This window comes from Dendrobates tinctorius, unplaced genomic scaffold (assembly GCF_039654945.1).
Source record: "Dendrobates tinctorius isolate UK_male_01 unplaced genomic scaffold, ASM3965494v1 ptg000211l, whole genome shotgun sequence".
Taxonomy (NCBI): Eukaryota; Metazoa; Chordata; class Amphibia; order Anura; family Dendrobatidae; genus Dendrobates; species Dendrobates tinctorius.
Window position 1 is genome coordinate 1,181,093 of NW_027361878.1, and position 24,266 is coordinate 1,205,358.

General features: G+C 41.5%; 1 protein-coding gene across 1 annotated transcript in view; it reads right to left on the minus strand.

The window, feature by feature from the left end:
• LOC141058127 (intestinal mucin-like protein) overlaps positions 1-24,016 on the minus strand; it is a 36,969-nt gene extending 12,953 nt beyond the window's left edge. The window contains exons 1-18 of the mRNA XM_073554286.1: positions 24,010-24,016; positions 23,325-23,906; positions 22,263-22,546; positions 18,734-18,908; positions 18,355-18,602; positions 18,036-18,219; positions 17,643-17,937; positions 17,289-17,467; positions 8,454-8,523; positions 8,266-8,378; positions 8,136-8,167; positions 7,290-7,467; positions 5,813-5,917; positions 5,684-5,724; positions 5,444-5,569; positions 5,226-5,324; positions 5,018-5,146; positions 3,510-3,549 (exon numbers count right to left, since the gene is read on the minus strand). Of these exons, the coding sequence (XP_073410387.1) occupies positions 3,510-3,549; positions 5,018-5,146; positions 5,226-5,324; positions 5,444-5,569; positions 5,684-5,724; positions 5,813-5,917; positions 7,290-7,467; positions 8,136-8,167; positions 8,266-8,378; positions 8,454-8,523; positions 17,289-17,467; positions 17,643-17,937; positions 18,036-18,219; positions 18,355-18,602; positions 18,734-18,908; positions 22,263-22,546; positions 23,325-23,906; positions 24,010-24,016 (2,887 nt within the window). The remainder of the gene's footprint in view (positions 1-3,509; positions 3,550-5,017; positions 5,147-5,225; positions 5,325-5,443; positions 5,570-5,683; positions 5,725-5,812; positions 5,918-7,289; positions 7,468-8,135; positions 8,168-8,265; positions 8,379-8,453; positions 8,524-17,288; positions 17,468-17,642; positions 17,938-18,035; positions 18,220-18,354; positions 18,603-18,733; positions 18,909-22,262; positions 22,547-23,324; positions 23,907-24,009) is intronic.
• Between the last annotated feature and the right edge of the window lie 250 nt (positions 24,017-24,266).

Genomic DNA, 24,266 nt, shown 5'->3' on the forward strand with positions numbered 1-24,266 from the left:
GACATTGGTTGGGCAACACTCGGCTGGGTGTCCTCGAGCTGGTGTGGTGCGGCTGAGGGCACGTGGTGGAGCTGGTGTTGCAATCATGTACAATGGGTTTTGCAACACTCGGCTGGGTGTCCTCGAGCCGGTGTGGTGCGGCTGAGGGCACGTGGTGGAGCTGGTGTTGCAATCATGTACAATGGACTCTTCATTTACCCCCCCTCCTTTTGCTGGTGGTTATGTTTATGGAATATTTCTATGTTTATGGATAAAATGTTATTGCTTGTTTGGTGTTAATAAACGGGGCTGCTGTGGCCTTTTACATCCAATGTCACGCAGTCGTGTCTTATTTAAGTTAAGAAGGGGTAAGTGTGGGTTTTGGGAGGGGTCATTACAGTGAAGCCGTCAGTCAGACTTTCCTAAGTCAAGGCAAGCCCGGACGCCTGCCCCAAAGGGGCTACAGGGAGGGCGCACATGACTAAGGAGGGACGCTAGGCCTGAGGGTTAGTGAAGGGTAAGGTGTAGTGCTTTTGTGTTTGTGGGGAAGGTGTGGGTTGGAGCTATGGGGCTTATGGTGCAATGTGAGTTGGCAGGGAGTGGTCAGTAGTGCTTTGTGCTTGTGGGGAAGGTGTGGGTTGGAGCTATGGGGCTTATTGTGCAATGTGAGTTGGCAGGGAGTGGTCAGTAGTGGGATGGATATATAGGGCAGAACTGTGGGGGGATGGTCATTCCTTACCTTGCAGACGTCCGGAATCGTCCCGCCCTCCCACCCTAATTTTAGAATCTTCTGGAGATCGACATGGTGAAGAGAAGAAGAGGTTTGACATTGTCGCAGCAGTCGGCGGAAAGGAGGGGGGTATTTGAAGTCGGTGGATTGCACAAAGAGCGGGGGGGTGAACCCAGTGCAGGAGCGGGTTACCCCTGGTGGTGCAATGGTATACTTGGTTAAGGTGGGTCCCAGCTGTGCTGGGTCACAGCGGGACATGTTAACGTGGGACCCTGCTGTGCTCGGTCACAGCGGGGCATGTTAACGTGGGTCCCTGCTGGGCTGGGTCCCAGCAGGACATTGGTTGGGCAACACTCGGCTGGGTGTCCTCGAGCCGGTGTGGTGCGGCTGAGGGCACGTGGTGGAGCTGGTGTTGCAATCATGTACAATGGGTTTTGCAACACTCGGCTGGGTGTCCTCGAGCCGGTGTGGTGCGGCTGAGGGCACGTGGTGGAGCTGGTGTTGCAATCATGTACAATGGACTCTTCATTTACCCCCCTCCTTTTGCTGGTGGTTATGTTTATGGAATATTTCTATGTTTATGGATAAAATGTTATTGCTTGTTTGGTGTTAATAAACGGGGCTGCTGTGGCCTTTTACATCCAATGTCACGCAGTCGTGTCTTATTTAAGTTAAGAAGGGGTAAGTGTGGGTTTTGGGAGGGGTCATTACAGTGAAGCCATCAGTCAGACTTTCCTAAGTCATATGACTTATGTCATTATCATCAGCATGGTCTTTTGTGTATTTATCTCCACCTAGACTTGTTTATATATATGCTATAATGTCTGGTATGTTTCAAGACATCATTATTGAATTTGTATCTTACCTGCATCCCAGTTATTAGACTTTTCTTGCTTTGTAAATACTTCAGTTTTTTATTCCTTTGTTTTCAATTTTTTTCAGTACTTTGATGAAAGTCAATGTGACTGAAATGTCTACTGTATGTACTGGTTATTAAAATCATCTTTCACTGGAAATCACTATTTGTGTGTGCCAAGACTTTGTATCTATGTGATTACGGATTAGGATCCTACTTGTTGCACCACCATATTGTAGCTGTGCTAACGGTCCTGATGATAATAGTTCTTGATGTCTTGATAAAGGGTGTTGTATCCTTAGGCAACCCAGTCTCTCATTACATAAATACACATCACCTTCATGAAAACAAACATTCAAGTCGGAATTGGAAAATTTGCTTAAAAATGATGATATGGTCAAAATACTCACTTGCTTAATAATTGTGCACACACTGAATATACAGGGTGGGCCATTTATATGGATACACCTAAATACAATGGGAATGGTTGGTTATATAAACTTCCTGTTTATGGCACATTATTATATGGGAGGGGGGAAGCTTTTCAAGATGGGTGGTGACCATGGCGGCCATTTTGAAGTCGACCATTTTCAATCCAACTTTATTTATTTCTGTGGGAAGAGAGTCATGTGACACGTCAAACCTATTGAAAATTTCACAAGAAAAACAATGGTGTGCTTGGTTTTAACATAACTTTATTCTTTCATGAGTTATTTACAAGTTTATGACCACTTACAAAATGTGTTCAAAGTGCTGCCCATTATGTTAGATTGTCAATGCAACCCTCTTCTCCCACTCTTGACACACTGATAGCAACACCGCCGAAGAAATGCTAGCACAAGCTTCCAGTATCAGTTGTTTCAGATGCTGCACATCTCGTATCTTCACACCATAGACAATTGCCTTTAGATGACCCCAAAGATAAAAGTGTAAGGGGGTCAGATCAGGAGACCTTGGTGGCCATTCACTTTCCAGGAAACTGTTCATGTAGGAATGCCCAGATCTGACACCCATAATTGATGGTATGATGTGGTATATGGGGTGCAAAGATAGTGGGGCCATTCTTCATTAATGGAAACCTCAATGCCACTGGATATCTGAAATTGCTACATGATGATGAGTTGCTCTCTTTATGCACTGAAGATGGCACGTTACCTGAATTTTTCCTGCAAGATGGTGCACCACCATATTATGGGTGTCAGGTCCGAGCATTCAAACAAGGAATCTGACCCCCTTAGACTAGCATTTCTTCTGCGGTGTTGCTATCAGTGTGTCAAGAGTGGGAGAAGAGGGTTGCATTGACAATCCAACACAATGGGCAGCACTTTGAACATATTTTATAAGTGGTCATAAACTTGTAAATAACTCATGAAAGAATAAAGTTACGTTAAAACCAAGCAAACCATTGTTTTTCTTGTGAAATTCACAATAAGTTTCATGTGTCACATGACCCTCTTCCCATTGGAAAAAATAAAGTTGGATCCAAAATGGCCAACTTCATAATGGCCGCCATAGTCACCACCCATCTTGAAAAGTTCTCCCCCTCCCATATACTAATGTGCCACAGACAGGAAGTTGATATCACCTACCATTCCAATTTTATTTAGGTGTATCCATATAAATGGCCCACCTGTACATATGCACAAACACTCAGCTTTGCTCTACATATATGTGTATATACTGTATCTGTAACCTGTCCTCAGAGGGACAGCTCCCTAAATTCTGGATAGTTTTACTAGTTCCAGGACAGTTGGGAGATTAAGATAGGGACAATACATATAAATGAAAAATAATAGTTTAAATTAGGAAATATTAAAAGTCAATGTCAGTATGTAGACCATTAACCCCTGTGTGTAACTATAAGGTAACTAAGTATGTAACTACCATATATATTTGGGTTCAGTTCATTTTCTTGACGTAATGTCTTCCAGACAGAATACTTACATATAAAACAACATCCTTTATCATCTTTTTGAATGTCTGCCTATAAAAAATAATATTTATTATTAAAATGTTTTGATCAAGAAATTCCCAGCAGATAGGAACACTAGACGAGAGGTTGTAACTTGTATATGCTTATTGTAGGGAATAAAGGAGTCTGCCAGCAGAAAACATTAGTGTCCAGTAGGTTAATTATTGAAAAAAAGGCATCAATTCTAACAAAATCCCAATGGAGATGATGCAATTTTAGGGGTCAATTATTCAATCACAAAGATTAAACGAGTAAAAAAAATAAACAAAAAAACAACCCAACTATGTTACAGCACTGGATAGAAATTGGTAGAGAGTGTACCCAATATAAATATTGGATAGCGTGAAGAGTGAGGCAGCCGGTATCCCAGTAAACGTCTCTTTTAAGATTAAATGGGTGGTCCGTAACAAAAATGTATTTTAATACTAACTACCTATCTTTTTAATGCCATAATGTAGTCTCTTTTCTAATCTATTTTATTTAACAGGACGCAACCATTACTTCACTATTCTGTCTTATTGCTTTTTTTTACTGCTTCCTCTTTGATGAAGCCTTGTTTGAAAATCCCAGTGCATACTGGGATAGTCAAACGAGTTGTCATCAGGGAGCAGAGGATGTGGCAACTGCTGCAGCCTCTGCCCCCTCCCTGAAACAAAGTGTCCATTCTGACACACTCTTAACATATTGCACAGTGAGAGTACACTCCCTCATCAACAATTGCACAGTGACAGTACACTCCCTTGCTGGAATATTATATTGCATAGTGACAGTACACTTGCTCATCAGCACATTGCATAGTGACAGTACACTCCCTCACCACCACATTTCACAGTGACAGTACGCTCCCTTGCTGTCATATTTTATTGCACAGTGACAGTACACTCCCTTATCGGTATATTGAACAGTGACAGTACACTCCCTCACCACCACATTTCACAGTGACAGTACGCTCCCTTGCTGTCATATTTTATTGCACAGTGACAGTACACTCCCTTATCGGTATATTGAACAGTGACAGTACACTCCCTCATCGGCACATTTGCTCCTTGACAGTATGCTCCCTCACTGGCCTATTATATTGCACAGTGACAGCACGCTCCCTTGCCGGCATATTTTATTGCACAGTGACAGTACACTCCCTCATCGGCACATTTCCCCGTGACAGTATGCTTCCTCATTGGCATATTATATTGCACAGTGACAGCATGCTCCCTTGCCGGCATATTGCAGTGTGACAAGAATCTACTGAGCATACGTTGGAATTGATGACCAATGCATGCTCAGTAGAGCAGGGACTAGCCAAACCCCTGAATGGGATGCCACTGCAAGGGAAACTTTCAGGGAGGGGGCAGAGGTTGCGTCAGTAACCCCTAGTGATTTTAAAACCTACAGTAACTAAAATTGTGATTCAAGTAATCTTGCATAGTAGGATCATGACTAAGATTGGACGAACGCCCCTGAATTAATACAAAATACTTACTGGTGCACATCCATCAAGGTTGGTTTTGGGGCATGATATTTTGGATTCCACAGTAACAAAACGATCATTATTATGCGCACACTCATATATGGTACAGTTGTCTCCAGGAGGTGACCCGGTGTCTCCAGGCTGCAAGAAATGAAATATGCATTGTTACCTATTCACAGAATTACTTTGATGTTTCATAGATGGGCATCATGATCCTCACCTTGAGAAGATAAGTAGTGTTATCAGGTAGGTCCACAATACAATCTGTCTGTTTGCATGTTCCACAGCATTCTCCTGGGACATCTGTATAGATAAAGCCCTGAAGATGAAAAAAATATTGGCAACTTTAGGATAAAGGTCCCCACTGAAGATGTTTTATGAATGATGATGATTTACGTTAATGTGATTTCTATATTATTATGACTTCTAGGACCATACCTGGGCACACTTCTTCAAACATCTCGTTGAAACACAGGAAACAAGATGCTGCCCTGTGTTAGCAATCATTTTTTCATCACAAATACATTTTTCACAGGGTCGTGAAGAAGGAACTGTGGCACCAGGCTAGAACAAAAGAGAATCATTTAGCATACCCACGAGCAGCAGGTTATGGATATGGGCGCATTCTATAAATTTCATAAGAAACATTTCATAAATATATCAATGCATTTTTTGTACCTGATACTCTATTTCACGATCTACGCACACTTTTTTGGTTTCTGTAGAAAAAGGATGTTGAGACAGTTTTTAATTGGTGGCAATCAATTAGATTGAGTGAGGAAAAAATAGCTAGAAAGAAGGACACACCACATTTGTAGACCGGGCAGCAGGCATCTGGGTTCATATATAGTATAACCTCATATCCAGGCTTACAGACCATTTTAGTGTTGGAACAAAGACTGATATTACAACCTAGAAAATCAGGAACAGTGGATAAAACATAAATCAATAGATGTCCTCCTACTACATACAGTATGAGCTTTAGAAGAGTGTCTGCATTTTTATAGCTGATGCGGTCAAGATCGTAACTATAGTAGATGCAGACTTTGCAGTCACACCCAGGCCCGGGAGCCAAGTGGGGACCAAAAGTCTGTTTGGCACATGTGAGACATCCAATATTATTAGAGACCAATAATATTGGTCATATCGTTGTCGGGATCGCTGGTGCATCGCTGTGTGTGATGGGGCCCTTAAGAGATCGCTGCTGAGTGACAAGTTTTGTGACGCAACAACGATCTCACCAGCGAGATCAATGTGTGTGACAGCAATCAGTGACCGGCCCCCCTGCCGGTTATCGCTGATCGTTGTGGAAATGTCTGGACATTTCTGGGGTTGCTGGTCTCCCGCTGGCCAGCACGCATCGCTGCGTGTGACAGGCAGGAGACCAGCAACTAGCGAGCAAGAGGTGGTAACCAAGGTACACATTGGGTTTCTAAAGGGGCGTGCGGCGCCTAGAAACCCGATGTGTACCTCAATTACCAGCGCGCTGATGCAGGGAGCTGGTAACCAAGGTACACATCGGGTTCCTAAGAGCCACGCGCCCCTTAGAAACCCGATGTGTACCTTGGTTACCAGCTCCCTGCATCAGCATGCTGGTAACTAAGATACACTGCGGGTAACGAAGCGACGTGCGTCGCTTGTTACCCGCGTGTTGCTGGTCCTGATCGCTGCTGAGATCTGCCTGTTTGGCAGCTCACCAGCGATCATGTAGCGACACACCAGCGATTCTGACAAGATGATATCGTTGTCGGGATCGCTGGTCAGTCGCTATGTGTGACGGGGCCCTTAGTGTGTTTATTCTACTTGGGACCTGATTAGGTATCTGATTGTCTTTGTGTTTTCATTTGAACAAGCACCCAGTTCTGAATAGAGAGAGGAGAGGGCTGGGATTAGCTGACCTGCTGTGAAAGCTGCAAGCTGGTGATTTTGCAATGTTTATAACAGCAACTCTTCAGAAAATGAGAGGGATAGGAAGCAGGACTGAGCAGCTAACTACAGCATAGAAATTAATGGTTTGGAGAGAGCTGACTGGAATGTTAAGAGTTAACCCCTTTCCTGGAATATAACTACTGCGCAGCCTCGGCCAGGGTTTGGGCAAGCAATAGTGGCCGAGCTCCAGGGAAATGAGCTGTACAAAAATGAATGTCACATTTGCTTGTTTTCTTGCTAACTAATTAAAGCAAATTGAGAAATTGAGAATATCCCTTTAAGCTTTTACCTACACTACCGTGCTCAGCTGTTCTACTTTGCATTGTGAGTGTGACTTGGAAATTTAGGTACTTACGACACTCAATGACTTGGCAGCATGGATTAGAAGAGTCTGGTACTAAAACAGGCATATATCCTTCTTCACTGCAGTTTTTAGGAGCAGGTAAAGCACAATCTTTTTCAGCACACAACACAGTCAATGATGCTTGATCACAGATGCAGGTTTGGCAGTTAATATCCCATATTTCACCAGGCTAGAAATATACAAACAATTTCAACATGTAGGACCAATATGGTATACACATAAATGAGCAAATATATTTGAGTCAAATTGAATTCTGCTTGAACTTTACAATTTTTTTGTAAATTGCTTTTGTGTTTTGCTGGCTGCATTATCTGGACCATCAGGGACCATCAAAAGATTTTAAAATAAATCCTTATCACCTTACCGCTCATATCTCCGGATCCTCAGAACCTCACCATCACCTGACTGGTCTTATCTCGTTTTCTGATTGCTGCCGTGATTGCTGAAATCCAATCTCTGATAAGGGCCAGGATGGCTCTTTGCATGCGCAAGGAAGGCAATGATGGCGCATATCGCAACGTCATGGCTTTGTGAGCTTTGATCTCAAGTGATAGTGAAAAGAAGATGAGGCAAGGCACAAACAGTGACGGTGAGCAGCCGAAGGGCCAAAGAGGAGAGCGGTATAGTGAGTATACAGATTTTTAAAAATTTCTTTTACATCTTGCGTTTATACACGCTGGGTTCTGGAGAGACCTCGGTGCATAATAAGAGACACCCAATTTGTGTAGAATAATCTTTGCTAATCAAATTTCATGGTAAAATCTGTACCAACAGACAAATTCGCCTAATCCCCTATCATATACATGACATACGATTGTCAATGTGTCTGTATATTACCTCTCTGGGCAATCCATCTGGACCCGTACATCCTACACAAAGATTAATGACAATTAGAACGATAGAAAGTAGTCAACTATAGATAACAAAAAAAAAACTTTAAAAAATTACTATAAAGGTCACTACATACCACAAATAGGCACACATATGTGTAATACAGTGTTAAATTTTGTGGTTCCCCTAGGGCAGTAGCATCCTTCCACGTAGTCTTCTGAAGTCTTGTTGACAAAGGCGTCATTATATCTACCAGAAATGGACATATGAAAAAAGAGAGAAAACAATACTAATCATTGTTCTAAAGGAAAAAGCACCACTTACCTGGAATTACAGGTAGGTTCTACAGCAGGACCACAAGGATTGTACTCCAGGTGTGAAGGACATTTCTTAGCTGTTCAAGAAAGAGAGGACATTGCCATTACAACAAGGTGAAACTAATATTTAAGAACCATTATAAATAGTGATGAGCGAGTATACTCGTTCCTCGGGTTTTCCCGAGTATGCTCTGGTGGTCTCCGAGTATTTTGGCGTGCTCGGAGATTTAGATTTCGTTGTCTCAGCTGCATGATTTCCGTCTGCTAGACAGCTTGAATACATGTGTGGAATGCCTGTTTGTTAGGGAATTCCCACATGTGTTCAGCCTGTCTACAAGTCGCAAATCATCTTAAAAAGGAGAAAACAGAGTAACGGATACAAAATATATGCAAAAGTATAAATTTTATTAATACTCACATCAAGTGCTGACAAGTATACAAGTTGACTAAAATAGGGGGGATAAGCCCCAATGATACAACAATCAGGACAGACAAGGACAGGGTAAATAAAATGATACCAGTGCTCGAAATCTACATGGCACAACGTTCAGTCAGCCCATGGGCATTGCACATAACAGACATGTGTCTAATGGTAAAAGATAGTCAAATATGGCATACTCAATTAAATGTGTATTGTACATAGTTGTACATGTCTAGAGCGCAAAAAAAAAAAAAAAAAAAAACATCCAGAGGGGTCAATGTGCAAGTCCAATGGACACTGAACATAAATGAATCAATGACATGTGGAAGGATTCTTACATAGTAAATAACATATGTATCAGCATATCAAAACTGCGCAATTGTGCCAGAGAGAACCCGGGAGACGACCCGCCCAGCGGTCCAAATGACCGAAGTGTGGAAACAAGTAAAGGCAGGCTGCTTACCGGGGAGCAGAGGAGGTGAAGGCCCATGCAACGACACCCAGATTTCGTTGTCTCAGCTGCATGATTTCCGTCTGCTAGACAGCTTGAATACATGTGTGGAATGCCTGTTTGTTAGGGAATTCCCACATGTGTTCAGCCTGTCTACAAGTCGCAAATCATGCAGCTGAGACGTCGAAAAATAAATCTCCGAGCACGCCAAAATACTCGGAGACCACCAGAGCATACTCGGGAAAACCCGAGGAACGAGTATACTCGCTCATCACTAATTATTAACAGTATATTTAACCCATTACCCCCTTCCCAATTGGGTGATTTTCTATTTTTGAGCTTTCATTTCTTTTTCCTCCCTTTCTTACAAGAGCCATTACGTTTTTATTTTTCTGTTGACATAGCCATATCAGGGCTTGTTTTTTGCAAGGCAAGTTGTAGCTTTGAATACCACTATTCATTTTACTATTTGATGTACTGGAAAGCAGTAAAAAAAAATCCAAGTGCAGTAAAAGTGAAAAAAAGCCATTCTGCAGTTTTTTTCTATTTTGGTTTTACGTTGAACAAGGTTTTCCAAGTTAGTTTGACTACAGCACTACTAAACTTGTATGGTGTTTTTATATTAGTGTCGTTAAAATATTCAGAAATTCATAGAAATAGAAAAAATTTTGCTTGTCTCACCATTAATCCTTAACATTTTCATTTTTCCATCCATGGAGCTGTTTGATGGTTTGTTTTTCGTGTGGCAAGCTACAGTTTTATTGCTTCCATTTTGGGGTAGGTATGACATTTTGCTTTTATTTTATTGCATATTTTTTGACTGAGTTGCGACTAACAACAAAACACAATTCTGGTGCTTCAATCTCTTTTCTTATTATGGCGTTTACCCATCTGGTTGATTAGTTTTATATCTTGATAGATTGTACTTTTACAGACACAGCAATACTATATATGTTTATCTTTTTCACTATTTCTGTATTTTTAATGGGGGGAAAACGGGGTAATTAGAAGTTTCAAATATTGTTTTTATTTTTTTATACATTGAAAATTTTTTTTTTTTACTTTGTTAGTTCACTTGGGGGACTTGAACCTGTGATTATCAGATCCCTTATACTACATATTGCAATACAACAGTATTACAAAATATAGAAAATATTATAGTCTCTTATGAATGGCCGCCACAGGCTGGTTTTCATACAAGCACCGTCATTATACGCACTCTGCTCACTGTGAGAAGCAGATCCTGTCAATGTCTTATCTTCTTGGTAAAAATGAGCTGTCGAGATGATTTTTCAGGTCAAACATGATTATAGGTATACTAAACTTATAGGGCTGTTCTGCATTTTAGTAGTTAACGAGGACCTCTCACCAATTTTTTCATTTTGAACTGGACACACCATGTAATAGTGGCTGCACAGTGGAAACATTTTTTTTTTTTAATTTCGTCTCTCCATTGTGGAGATATTAGCAGTCAAATTATTGGCACGTAATGAGTTAATTTTTAAGTCATAGTTATTAGATAGTAAATCACACATGGAGAAGAAGTACATGCCTATAGTGATAAGTATCTAATAACGCCCACTTGGACTTAACTAATGTTAACCCATTAAGCGCCAAATACTTTGTTCGCTCATCAGAAGCAAAATGTAAAAAAAAAATAAAAAATAAATGTTCTATTTCACTCTGCAGCTACTATTATAGAATCATAAAATGTTAGAGTTGGAAGGAACTTCCAGAGTCATCAAGTTCAAACCACTGCTCAATGCAGAATTCACTAAAACATCTCAGACAGTTGTCTGTACAAGCCTCTGTTTGAAGACTTCCATTGAAGGAGAACTCACCACCTCTCGTGGCAGCCTGTTCCACTCATTGATCACCCTCACTGTCAAAAAGTTTTTTCTAATGTCAAATCTGTATCTTCTCCCTTTCAGTTTCATTCCATTGCTTCTCGTGTTCCCATGTGCGAATGCGAATAATGATGATTCCTCTACATTGTGACATCCCTTCAGATATTTGTAGACAGCTATTAAGTCTCTTCTGAGCCTTCTTTTTTGCAAGCTAAACATTACCAAATCCATTGACCATTCCTTGTAGGACATTGTTTGCAGTCCGCTCACTATCTTGGCAGCTCTTCTCTAAATTTGCTCCAGTTTTTCAATGTTTTTTAAAATGTGGTAACCCAGAATTGGACACAGTATTCCATATGAGGTTTGGCCGAGGAGGAGAAGAGAGGGATAATTACTTCATGTGATCTAGATTCTATGCTTCTCTTAACACATCCTAGAACTGTGTTTAGTTTTTGCTGCTGCATCACACTGTTGACTCATTTGCAGTCCTTTATCTATTAGTATACCCAAATCTTTTTCACATGTGCTCTTGCTTAGTTTTATTCTTCCCATTCTGTGTATGTAATTTTATGTTTTTGCCCAGATGTAGAATCATGCATTTCTCCCTGTTAAATACCATTCTAAGAGTCATTGTCCATAGTTCAACCTTATCTAGATTTGCATCGTCTGCAAATTTGAATAGTTTACCTTCAGTTCCATTATCATTTACCTTCAATTTAATTACTAAATTGATAAAAATGTTGAACAGCACTGGGGCCAAGACAGAGCCTTATGGTACCCCACATGAATGATCACTGAGCCAGTTATGAATCCACCTAACCATAACCTTGTAAATCCCATACTTGGGCATTTTTTTCAAGAAGGATAGTATGAGATACTTTACCAAATGCTTTGCTGAAGTCGAGATATAATATAACAAATTCCTCTCATCCACTGATTCCATTATAGAAGGAAACTAGATTCATCGGGTATGACTTGTTTGTGACAAACCCATTCTGGCTCTAGTTAATTACTGCATTTTTATCCAAGTACTTAAATTCATGCTGTTTGAGAATTTGTTAAAAGATCTTTCCAGGTACAGAAGTAAGGCACTACAGGCCCGTAATTTCCTCGCTCCATCTTCTTTCCTTTTTTTAAGATAGAAATAATACTTGCCCTTCTCCAATCTTCTAGGACTTCTCCTGTTCTCCAGGATTTTTCAAAGATTCTGGCTAGTGGTTCTGTAATCTCCTCTGCTAACTCTTTCAGTACCCTAGGATGTAATTCATCTGGACCATGAGATTTAAATTCATTCAAATTATGTTCCCTCACCATCTCTTTGTTTTTAGATAGTGTGGATTATTTTATTCCTTCGATGGCACCGTGAAGAGCAGTTGATGTTAAATTTGCTTTCTTAGAGAACACAGATGCAAAATAGGAATTTAAAAGTTCGGCCTTCTCAATATCATTTTGACCACTTCACCTTTTCATCCTGTAAAAATCCTATATCATGTTTGATTTTCCTTTTGCTTCTGACATACCATCAAAGTCCTTTTCTAATGATTTTGGCCTCCCTTGCATGCCTTCCTTCATTACTGCCGTTAGCTCTTCTATAGGCCCCCATTACATGCTTCAATGTCCCAGCGATCCCACCAACGATTCGACGCGGATGGGATCGTTGGGACATAGTTGATCGCTGGTGATCTGTTACATAGGCAGACTCACGAGCGATCAGGACCAGCGAGCACGCTGGTATCCAGGGTAAACAGCGGGTAACTAAGCGCCACACGGCACTTAGTTACCCGGTGTTTACCCTGGATACCAGCTCCCAGTGTCTGCTGCATGGCGCTGGGAGCTCGCTGATCGTTGGTCTCTCGCTGTCACACGCAGCGATGTGTGCTGCCCAGTGGGAGACCAATGATAGATTTATTGCCCAGACCATTAGGCAACGATTAACGATCAGCCAACTGATCGTTGATCGTTGCTACGTGTCACACGCAACGATGTCATTTCCACATCGCTGCAACGTCACCAAACTAGTGACGTTGCAAATGATATCGTTCACAATATCGTTGTGTGTAACAAGGCCTTAACTCTTGCCCTGCATTTCCTGCAGACAGCATTATATTCATCTTTAGATATGCCCCCCTCTTTCTATTTGATATACATTTCTTTTTTCCATTTTAGCAACTGTTTAAATTATGTATTCCTCCATTCTGGTCTCTTTAAATGCTTTCAATTCTTCTTTCTTTTCAGGATTGTTACTGATTGTGCACTGACAATTTTATTTAGCAAAATCTCTCTTCCTTCTTGGACATTTCAGTCCTTTAGAACATAGAGCCATTTGATAGCTCCTAACTTCTTTTTGAGTCCATTAAAATCTACGTTTCTGAAGTCCAACTTTAAAGTCTGAGTCCTCTCTGGTCTTCCTCCTTGTGTAATCCAAAATTCGAGGATAGTATGATCGGTGCCTCCTATTACCCTAAATATTACTTCGTGTTTCACGTTCAACATGAAGAATTTGGTGAAAGGTCCTCTTTAACCAAATTCAGAACCTTGTTAAAAAATAATTTGTTTGCATTGTCAATTTCCGAGAACTATATATTTTTCTGATCCATTCATGGAGCTAGGTGAGGATTTGTGTTTTGCTTGCCGAGATGATAATTTTGTTGGTATCTTTGTGGAGGTCCATGTAACATTTTGATTGCTTTTTATTATGCTTTTTGGAGGGGAGAGGTGTGGTGACCAAAAAAATGACCATAATTGCACTACTGTTTTCTTCCTTTTTTGCTATCAAAGATATGGTTTAAATACGTATACATTTCAATAGAACTGTTTTTTGGTACACGACCATACCAAATATGTCTATTTTTAACATTTTTTTTTATTTTTGATGGGAGAAAAAAGGGGGGTGGGGATAATTTAAACTTATATATTTCAATTTATATTTTTCTTTTTTAATTTCTTGTTTAACCCACTATGGGGACTGGTGCTTGTGAACATTTCCTTGCTTATACTAAGCACTATAAACAACTGTGAAACAGTATATAGTAAAATTGTGGCTCTCTTAGTCCTCCTGTGGCTGAAATTCAAAGGAGGACTAATATTGCAGTTACAGGGACCTTCAGCAGGCTCCAGGCTCCCATGGCAGCTCATCGTCTCTCACCGCCTCTCCTCCTGCGCTATGCTATGGCGGCCTCCACTTCACCCACACTCCTCGCCCTGGCAACAGACATGGTGGAGGAGTGGGCCTTCTCCTTTCTTCCAATTGCACCTTCAACCCAATCCCACCTCTTCCCTCCCTTGTCCTCCCCTCTTTTGAAGTCCACTCTGTCTGCATCTACTCTCCCTACAATCTCCAAGTGGCTGTCATATACCGACCTCTAGGCCCAACCACTGCCTTCATTGACCAATTCTCTACCTGACTCCTTCACTTTCTCTCTGCTGACATTCCCACCATCATCATGGATGACTTCAACATCCCCATTGACACCCACCAGTCAGCAGCCTCAAAACTCCTGTCGCTCACTTCATCTTTTGGACTTACTCAGTGGTCCTCCTCAGTCACCCACACAGACGGACACACATTAGACCTGGTCTTCACCGGTCTCTGCTCCCTATCTAACTTCACAACCTCCCCTCTCCCTCTATCTGACCACCATCTACTCTCTTTCTCATCACTGTCCTCCTCACCTGTCACCCATGTCCAGCAACATGCGCACCCCCGCAGAAACCTTGCACATCTATACACTCACATACTCTATGACTCTATCCTACCACTGTCCTCCATATCTTCACTCCACGACACAGACACTGCCACTAGTTTCTACAATGCCACTCTTGCATCAGCCATCGACTCGGTCGCCCCTGTCATGCATAGCAGAGTGCGACGAATCAATAGACAACCCTTGCACAATAACACCACTTAAAAGCTTCGGCAAGCATCCAGAATTGCTGAACGGTGCTGGAAGAAAACGCATTCCCAAGACGACTTCACTGCACTCAAACAAGCAACACTTGCATTCAAATCTGCCCTCACCTCTGCTAAACAGGCCCACTTTACATCCCTTGTATCTTCCTTATCCCACAACCCCAAACAGTTGTTCAATACTTTTAACTCCCTCCTCCGCCCACCACTGCCCCCTCCAACTTCCCTAATCTCTGCTGCGGACTTCGCCTTCACTTCAAAAACAAGATAGACCAAACACGGCAAGTCTTTATTATTCAACCACCGCAACACCTTTGTATACCAGACCAATGCCCAAACCCCATAACCGCCTTATCCAGCATCACTGAAGGGGAGCTTGCTCATCTTCTCTCCAAATCACACCTCACCACTTGTGCACTCGACCCCATCCCATCCCACCTCCTCCCCAACCTCGCCACCACTCTTATCCAGCCCTAACCCACCTCTGCAACCTATTACTTACTTCTGGTACCTTCCCTTCTGCTTTCAAACATGCCACAATCACGCCTATCCTTAAAAAGCCAACTCTCGACCCAACAGTCATGTCCAGCTATCGCCCAATATCGCTGCTCCCATTCGCTTCTAAACTCCTGGAACAGCATGTCCACACTGACTTTCCTCCCACCTCTCATCTAAGTTGCTCTTTGACAATCTACAATCTGGTTTCCGTCCCCATCATTCCACTGAGACAGCCCTGTCCAAAATTACCAACGACCTACTTACGGCCAAAGTTAACGGACAATACTATACACTCCTCCTTCTAGACCTGTCCTCTGCTTTCGATACAGTTGACCACTTCCTACTACTACAGATCCTCTCCTTCTTTGGCATCAAAGACCTCACCCTATCCTGGATCTCCTCGTACCTCTCCAACCGCACATTCACCGTCTCCCACTCCCACACTAACTCCTCATCTCACCCTCTCTCTGTTGGAGTCCCCCAAGGCTCTGTTCTAGGACCCCTACTCTTCTCAATCTATACACTTGGCCTGGGGCAACTCATAAAGTTCCACGGATTCCCGTACCACCTTTATGTCGATGATACTCAGATCTACCACTCTGGTCCAGACGTCACCTCTCTGCTGTCAAGAATCCCAGAGTGTCTATCAGCCATATCCTCCTTCTTCTCCTCTCGCTTCCTCAAACTCAATGTAGACAAATCTGAACTGACCATCTTTCCCCCATCTCAGAAATCTTCCTTACCTGACTTATCTATAACAATTGACGACATCACGTGTTCCCCCCCGTACCAGAGGTCCGCTGCCTTGGAGTAACCCTTGACTCTACCCTGTCGTTCAAACCTCACATCCAAGCTCTCTCCACCTCCTGTCGCCTCCAGCTCAAAAATATTTCCAGAATCCGTCCCTTCCTCAACCCTCATTCTACTAAAATGCTTGTACATGCCCTCCTCATCTCTTGTCTCGACTATTGCAACATCCTTTTCTGTGGCCTCCCTGCTAACACCCTCGCACCTCTCCAGTCCATCCTTAACTCTGCCGCCCGACTAATTCATCTCTCTCCTCGCTACTCCTCCGCTTCTCCCCTCTGCAAATCTTTTCAATGGCTCCCATTCCCTCAGCGTATCCAATTCAAATTACTAATACTGATCTACAAGGCCATCTATAACCTGTCTCCCCCATATGTCTCTGAACTAATCTCCAGATACCTTCCCTCATGTAATCTCCGGTCATCCCAAGACCTCCTTCTCCCTCCAAGACTTCTCCCGAATAGCTCCCATCCTTTGGAATTCTTTGCCCCAACACATCCGACTTTCAACCACAATCGGATCCTTCAGACGGAACCTGAAAACCCATCTCTTCAGGAAAGCTTACTGCCTGCAATGATCCCCGCTGCCTCCTCACCGGTACTGGAGCTACCGCCTCACCATCACTGGAGCTGCTGCAACCCCCCAACCTACTGTCTCCTTCCCTCCCATCCTGTAGAATGTAAGCCTGGAAGGGCAGGGTCCTCTCTCCCCTCTATATCAGTCTGTGATTGTTAGTTTGTTTACTGTAAGTGATATTTGTACTTTGTATGTTATCCCTTCTCATGTACAGCACCATGGAATCAATGGTTCTATACAAATAAATAATAATAATATACATCAGAAGTTGCTAAGGTGTTAAATAAAAATGAGCAAAGGCTTTTTTTTGGCCGTAACTTTCAAATTTTACTTACGGCACAACCCATTGGTTCTTTCTCTCCAATCTGTACAGACACCTTTCATTCCACAGATTCTAGCATAGCTCTGTAAGCTGGAGCACAGAATGTCACCTTCAACCGTGGTGCAACCATCACTGACACAGGCTTCGTAGAAATTTTCTGGGGGCACAATACTGTGACATCCTTCAAAAACACTAAAAACAAATTGAGATGATCAATTTTTAGATGATTCTGCTGTAGCATACTTTTAAATGCTACCTACAGTGGATTTCCAGAACTTTATTACAAAGTACAGTATTATCTACATACCGATGAAAAATTCTCATTCTATTTCTTCTACTCAAGCAATTGGACTAATAAGGGACGCACCTGCTTAGGATAAGTGTGCAGACCTCAGGGGTGGGGCAAGGTTGATCTGCCCCAGTAATTATGTCAGGTTTCTGCGGCTTTTTTGATGGGACTTTTGCTGAAGTAGCATGGGGAACATTGGACAAAAGTATGGGTGACACTGAAGGAACTCTGGTTGGCACACTTGTAGGGATAGAGCTGCAAGATGATGAGTTTTTATTTGGTACACGCCATTGTTCTGCCATTTGAGGACATGATGGAGCCAGTTGTTCATTTGGAAGTATACAGTCATCAGCACGATTATTGGAGCATTTCCCTATAAATATAAGGGAGACCACAGAAGTAAGAGCCTTTATGTATAAAAGTATAGATGATGTATGCTTAGTTATGAATTGGATAATTGGCGATGCTTACCACAGTGACCTTCGGTGTTGTTAAAAAACTTGCTGAGTGGAAGTTTCACTTTGAAGCTAAGAAGGTTGAATGAAATGTATGCGCCAATCTCTGGGATCTCCACAATTACAAATATACCGGAGCATGTGATGGTTATACCATTTCTACTGATGGCTGGATAAACTCTCTCTCCATTTACATAAATCTTGAAGAAAAAAAAGATAGAAAAAATGTTCCATGCATTTGTGCAAAAACAAAACCTTTTGTGAATTTAAGTCTAGAACAATCAAAAATCTGCATCTAAAGGCTATATTGTATATGTATGTAAGCTGCTGGTTACCTGGTTGGCTACTGTTTTATTAAAAGACTGGGATTTCAGCACAATTGTTTCAGTTTCGTACATGATGAGAAGAGTCGTGACGCAGGTTGGGTCATCAGGGTTACAAGAAAAGTTGTCAATATAAACTCGAAAGTGGTTGAATACTGGAGTTATCTGCTGCACCAGGACATATGTGCAATTGCCACTGAAAGAGTAGTAAGTACCATCGAAGGTTATATAATGAGAGGTTCTCCAACCACCACAAACGCCTAAAAAAAAATCAAGTCAGCAATTGTTACATTTTCAGAATATGTTTAGAAAAGACCTAATCATAATAGCAGGGTACATTGATATTATTCAGTAGGAGGTGGCGCTTGTGTCAGAAGATACAGGGACTTACATTCACATTCCAAGTCGTAGCAGCAGCCACTGTTATCTGATATTTTCTTAGGCACTAAAAGGTTGGCACAGGCCTTCTCATTTAAAGACGGACAGGGCTTCTTAATTATGGCTATTTCGTTTTGACCAATACATCTTGCCTCCGTACATTTGTCCATTATCCAGGTTTCATTCAACTATAGAATGGAAATATTGTTAACTCTATTTATTATTCTTCCCTAGAATGGAAAGAGTGGTCATCTTTAAGACATTTTATATATGTGGTGTATTTACTGATATTTCTGAGCTAAGAGTCGTTTTGAGATAGGAACACGTGCAGATATGTGACTAAAAACGGAATGACTAAGATACTGTAATATACTGTACATATTGGAGGGATTCAGGCTTCAGGTAGGCATTAGGTAGCGTTCACACAGGCAATGTGGTTTGGTCCAGACATGTGCAGTTTTATTGCTTTTGATAAAACTCCAAGGGATTCAAAAACCAAAATGGCCTCTTCTGGGCATAAAGGTATAACAGCAAATTAACAATTTATTTAGCAATCACATATAAGTAACTGCGGTCTTACCTTAACAGATTACAGTTTTTTCTCCAGTAGAAAACTTAAACACAGAAGAGGCATGGCCCTGTCATGTTTTGGGATCCCTTTCAGCCTGAGCTCTAGCAGCTTCCAGTGCCAAACAGAAGTATATTAAACTCTGAGCACAGTTCACACTGAAGAGGCTGCAGCTTCCACACATTTCTCTGCTGCTCCAACACACAGGATGCTCAGCTTTTTGAGCTGATCCATGCAGTCTCCATTCAGACAGAGATCCCGACATGTCTCTCTCTTTGCTACAGCTCACATTTTGGATGGTCACTCACCAGCTTCAGCACACTCAACTCTGCTTCATTCAACAGACTGACACACCTAGTTAACACAGGCACTGGTTCTTACTCAAAGAAGCTAGCCTTGATCCATCTAATTAAGACTTGCAGTGCTAGGATGCTAGGATTTAACCCAGTCCTATTTGGATTTACAACAATATATACAGTAGGGAAAATAAATATTTGATACACTGCCGATTTTGCAAGTTTTTCCAACTACAAAAGAATGGAGAGGTCTGTAATTTTTATCGTAGGTATATTTCAACTGTGAGAGACATAATCTTAAAAAATTTTCATAAAATCACATTGTATGATTCTTACATAATTAATTAGCATTTTACTGCTTGAAATAAGTATTTGATACAATGGAAAAACAGAACTTAATATTTGGTTCAGAAACCTTTGTTTGCAATTACAGAGGTCAGACATTTCCTGTAGCCCTTGACCAAATTTGCACACACAACAACATGGATTTTGGCCCATTCTTCCATACAGATCTTCTTCAGATCTTTCAGGTTTCAGCACTGTCTCTCGGCAACATTGAAATTCAGTTCCCTCCAAAGATTTTCTATTGGGCTCAGGTCTGGAGACTGGCTAGGCCACTCCAAGAACTTGAAATGCTTCTTGCAGAGCCACTCCTTAGTTGACCTGGCTGTGTGTTTCAGGTCATTGTCATGCTGGAAGACCCAGCCACGAGCCATCTTCAATGCTCTTAGTGAGGGAAGGAGGTTTTTGGCCACAATTTTGTGGTACATGACTTTTAATACAGTGCAGGCCTCATTCCCCATTGCAGAAAAGCACCCACAAAGTATGATGTTTCTTCCACCATGCTTGACAGTTGGGACTGTGTTATTGGGATTGCACGCATCCTTCTTCTTCCTTCAAACACAGCGAGTAGCGTTGATACGAAAAAAGTGCCTTTGTTGCACACTCATTTGACATGCTTCAAGTTGATCCCTCTTGCTGATTCCGGCTGATTGGGCCCTCCATCTTTGTTTCTTTCCTGATACCTAAAAAGTTCTATTTTGGTCTCATCTGACCACATGACTGTCTCCCATATATCTTCTGGATCATCCAGATGATCATTGGCAGACTTCAAATGGGCCTGGACATGTGCTAGCGTAAGATGGGGGACCTTGCAAGTCCTGCAGGATTTTAATCCATGATAGCATAGTGTGTTACTAATACTAATGTTTGAGACTATGGTCCCAGCTCTGTTCAGGTCATTGACCAGGTCCTCCCATGTAGTTCTGGACTGATTCCTGACCTTTCTCAGAATCATCCTTACCCCACGAGGCAAGATCTTGCATGGAGTCCCAGACCGATGAGGATTGACAGTCATCTTGTGTTTCTTCCATTTTTTAATAATTGTATCAACAGTTGTTGCCTTCTCCCCAAGTTGCTTGACTATTGTCCTGTAGGCCATCCCAGCCTTGTGCTGATCTACAATTGTGTCCCTGGTGTCCTTAGACAGGTCTTTGGTCTTGGCCATGGTGGAGAGGTTGTAGAGTGATTGATTGCGAATGTGGACAGGTTTCCTTTATACAGCTAATGAGTTCAAACAGGTGCAATTAATACAGGTAATGAGTGTAGAGTAGGAGGGATTCTGAAAGAACAACTAACAGGTCTGTGAGAGCCAGAATTCTTGGCAAGTGAGCAATAAATGCATAGAAATTATTTAAAAACCATACAATGTGATTTTCTGTTTTTTATTTTTAGATCCTGTCTCTCACAGTTGAAGTGTACCTACGATAAAAATTACAGACCTCTCCATTCTTTGTAGGCGGGAAAAGCTTGTAAAATTGGCAGTGTATCAAATACTTATTTTCCCCACGCTATATACACCTGTCTATCTACTCATTCACATAAACACACACTTACAGCATATATTTGCATATAATAATAATAATAAATTTTATTTCTCTAACGCCGACATATTCCGCAACACTTTACATTTCAGAGGGGACTTGTACAATAGACATTACAGCATAACAATAATCACATAGATCATAACAGATACCAAGAGGAATGAGGGCTCTGCTCGCAAGCTTACAGTCTATGAGGAAAGAGGTAGACACGAAAGGTGGGTGGTAACAATTGCCCTGATTGTTTGGACCAGCCATAATGTTAAGTGTGTAACAGTACAGACACAGGGCTAATGGATGCATAAAGCATGTGGGAACACGATGCGGGGAACCTGGTTATGGTAAAACTTTTGACTGTGCCACACGGGATAGTTAGGTTAATGTGTTGAGGTGATAGGCCAGTCTGAATAAATGCATTTTCAATGCACGCTTAAAATTGTGGGGATTGGGGACTAATCGTATTGACCTGGGAAGTGCATTCCAAAGAATTGGCGCAACACGTGTAAAGTCTTGGAGACGGGAGTGAGAGGTTCTGATTATTGAGGATGCTAACCTCAGGTCATCAGCAGAATGGGGGGCGCTGGTAGGGTGATATACTAAAACAAGGGAGGAGATGTAGGGTGGTGCTGAGCCATGGAGGGCTTTGTGGGTGAGGGTAGTAAGTTTGTACTGAATATGCATGTATACTGTGCATATATATATATATATATATATATATATATATATATACACCAATATAAGGACCAATAAAGGCTAAGGTTACCTCATTCTGAGACTTAGAGTTCAGAAAATACATACCATCCTTGGTGGTATAAGATCATTGCACCCAGGGTTGGTAGTGCTGACTGTGGTTGATACTGAGGTACTGGTGGTTTCTTCTGGTATGTTTGTAGTGATTGTCATCTTTATAGTCTGAGTACTGGTGCTGGAAGTAACAGTTTGGGTGGGTTTGGTACTGCTGGTAGATGTTGGCACGGTAGAAGTATGACATGGTTCACTGTATTTTTCCACCTTGCAGTCTTGATTGCATTTTGCATAGAAACACCAGCCTGCATTATCAAAGGTGTTGTATATATCTTGATCTGTAAAACAGAAGCATTTATACAATAACACAGTACATATCTACTTGGCACGTGACATCATAACATCTTTCTACACAGCATAGGAACTTACATAATTATCATGAATTCCCAATTACCAAAAAGTTAGTTAGTTTGTAACTGTCAAATTGCCATTATCCTCTTTACATCTTATCTTTCACAGACATCATTAAAGTGAACCTTTCAGCAGGACTTCACAGCTGAAACTATTTATATGCACATGTGGCTTTTTCAAATACAAGTCCAGCAATACCTGTACATGGCCAATCCATTCCTCCATTACAGAGAAATTGTAGTTTTAATTGATATGCAAATGAGATTGTATATCTGAAGCCTCTGTCCTTCAAGCTCTATTCTCCGCCCAGCTTCGCCTTTTCCTACTTGACTGACTAGGCTTCTTTACCTGAAGTCAAACAGCATAGCGTCAAGCAGGAGGAGATCTAGTCTCAAATCAATTCAAACGCTGAGTTCTCAGTAACGGAGGAACAGATTGTCTAAGTAAAGATATTGCTGGATGCGTCTTTGAATGAAGTACATTCACATATAAATAATTTGGGGGATGATATTCAGTGGGAGATACCTTTAACGTGGTTTAAACTTAGACAGCTTGAATACATTTTAATAACTTATTGGGCTACGCATTTACTACCACAAGTTCTCATCCAATGGTAAGCTGTACATGTACATACGTCTTCAGATAAAATTATGCTATTTGCCAGCCAGTAAATATTTAAATCACTTATACTACAGAAATACGTACCTGGAGGAACCAACTTTCCGTTGACATTACACATACATTGAGTTGGCGGAAACGACTTGGAAGTTGTTGTTGATGATTGAGAAGTTTCTCTATGGGATTCTGTAGGCACTTTAGTAACTTTACCAGGTGGTTCAGATGTTGCGCTTTCCTGTTGTTCTAGCTCAGTAGTTGCCTTATGGGAAGCAGTACTTGCCTTTGCAGAAGTTACTTTGCCAGTGGTTTCAAAGGTCGTTGTCACTTCTCTAGATTTTGTTGGCGGTTTAATGGTTTGCGTGGAAACAAGTTTTTGGGAAGTTGTAAATACTTTTATAGGTTTTGTTGTTACTGGTCTTTGTGTAGGGAGTGATGTGGGATTTTCAGTTGTCTTCTCAAGTGTTGTTGTTATTGCTCCAGTTGTTTTTGGTATCTTTGGTGTGTATGTCTGGACTTCTTCAACAGTTGTTAACGTTCCCAAAGATGTTGTTGACTCTCTAGGCAGCGATGTGACTGTGTTCTTTGTTGTCTGATAAAGACTTGTAGTAACTTTCGAAGGTGTGGTTACATGTTTAGTGCTCACTGAGTGTTTAGTAGGTATAGACTTTGCTGATTCACATCCATAACAACAGTAAACGCTGATTTCATAATTATTACAATATTTAAATGAACCAGTTTGCTCCTCATTCTGACATACAAGATCATTGCTGACATTGCATTGCACATTTTGTTCAAGTACTTCCAGGGAAATACCTGGATTATCAGCAGATCTACACTGAATATCATTAGGTTCTTGGCAGACTTCATATCCTGAATTTCTAATGTATTCATAAGTTTTAAAGTAACCATCTCTGTTGGAGCCAGGGAAGCTTACATCAAACCACTGAGACCACTTACAATCTGGTATGCAACTCACTTCGCTTGATGTAATGGTTGTAACAGATTTAGTTGAATGCTCGTGTTCACAAT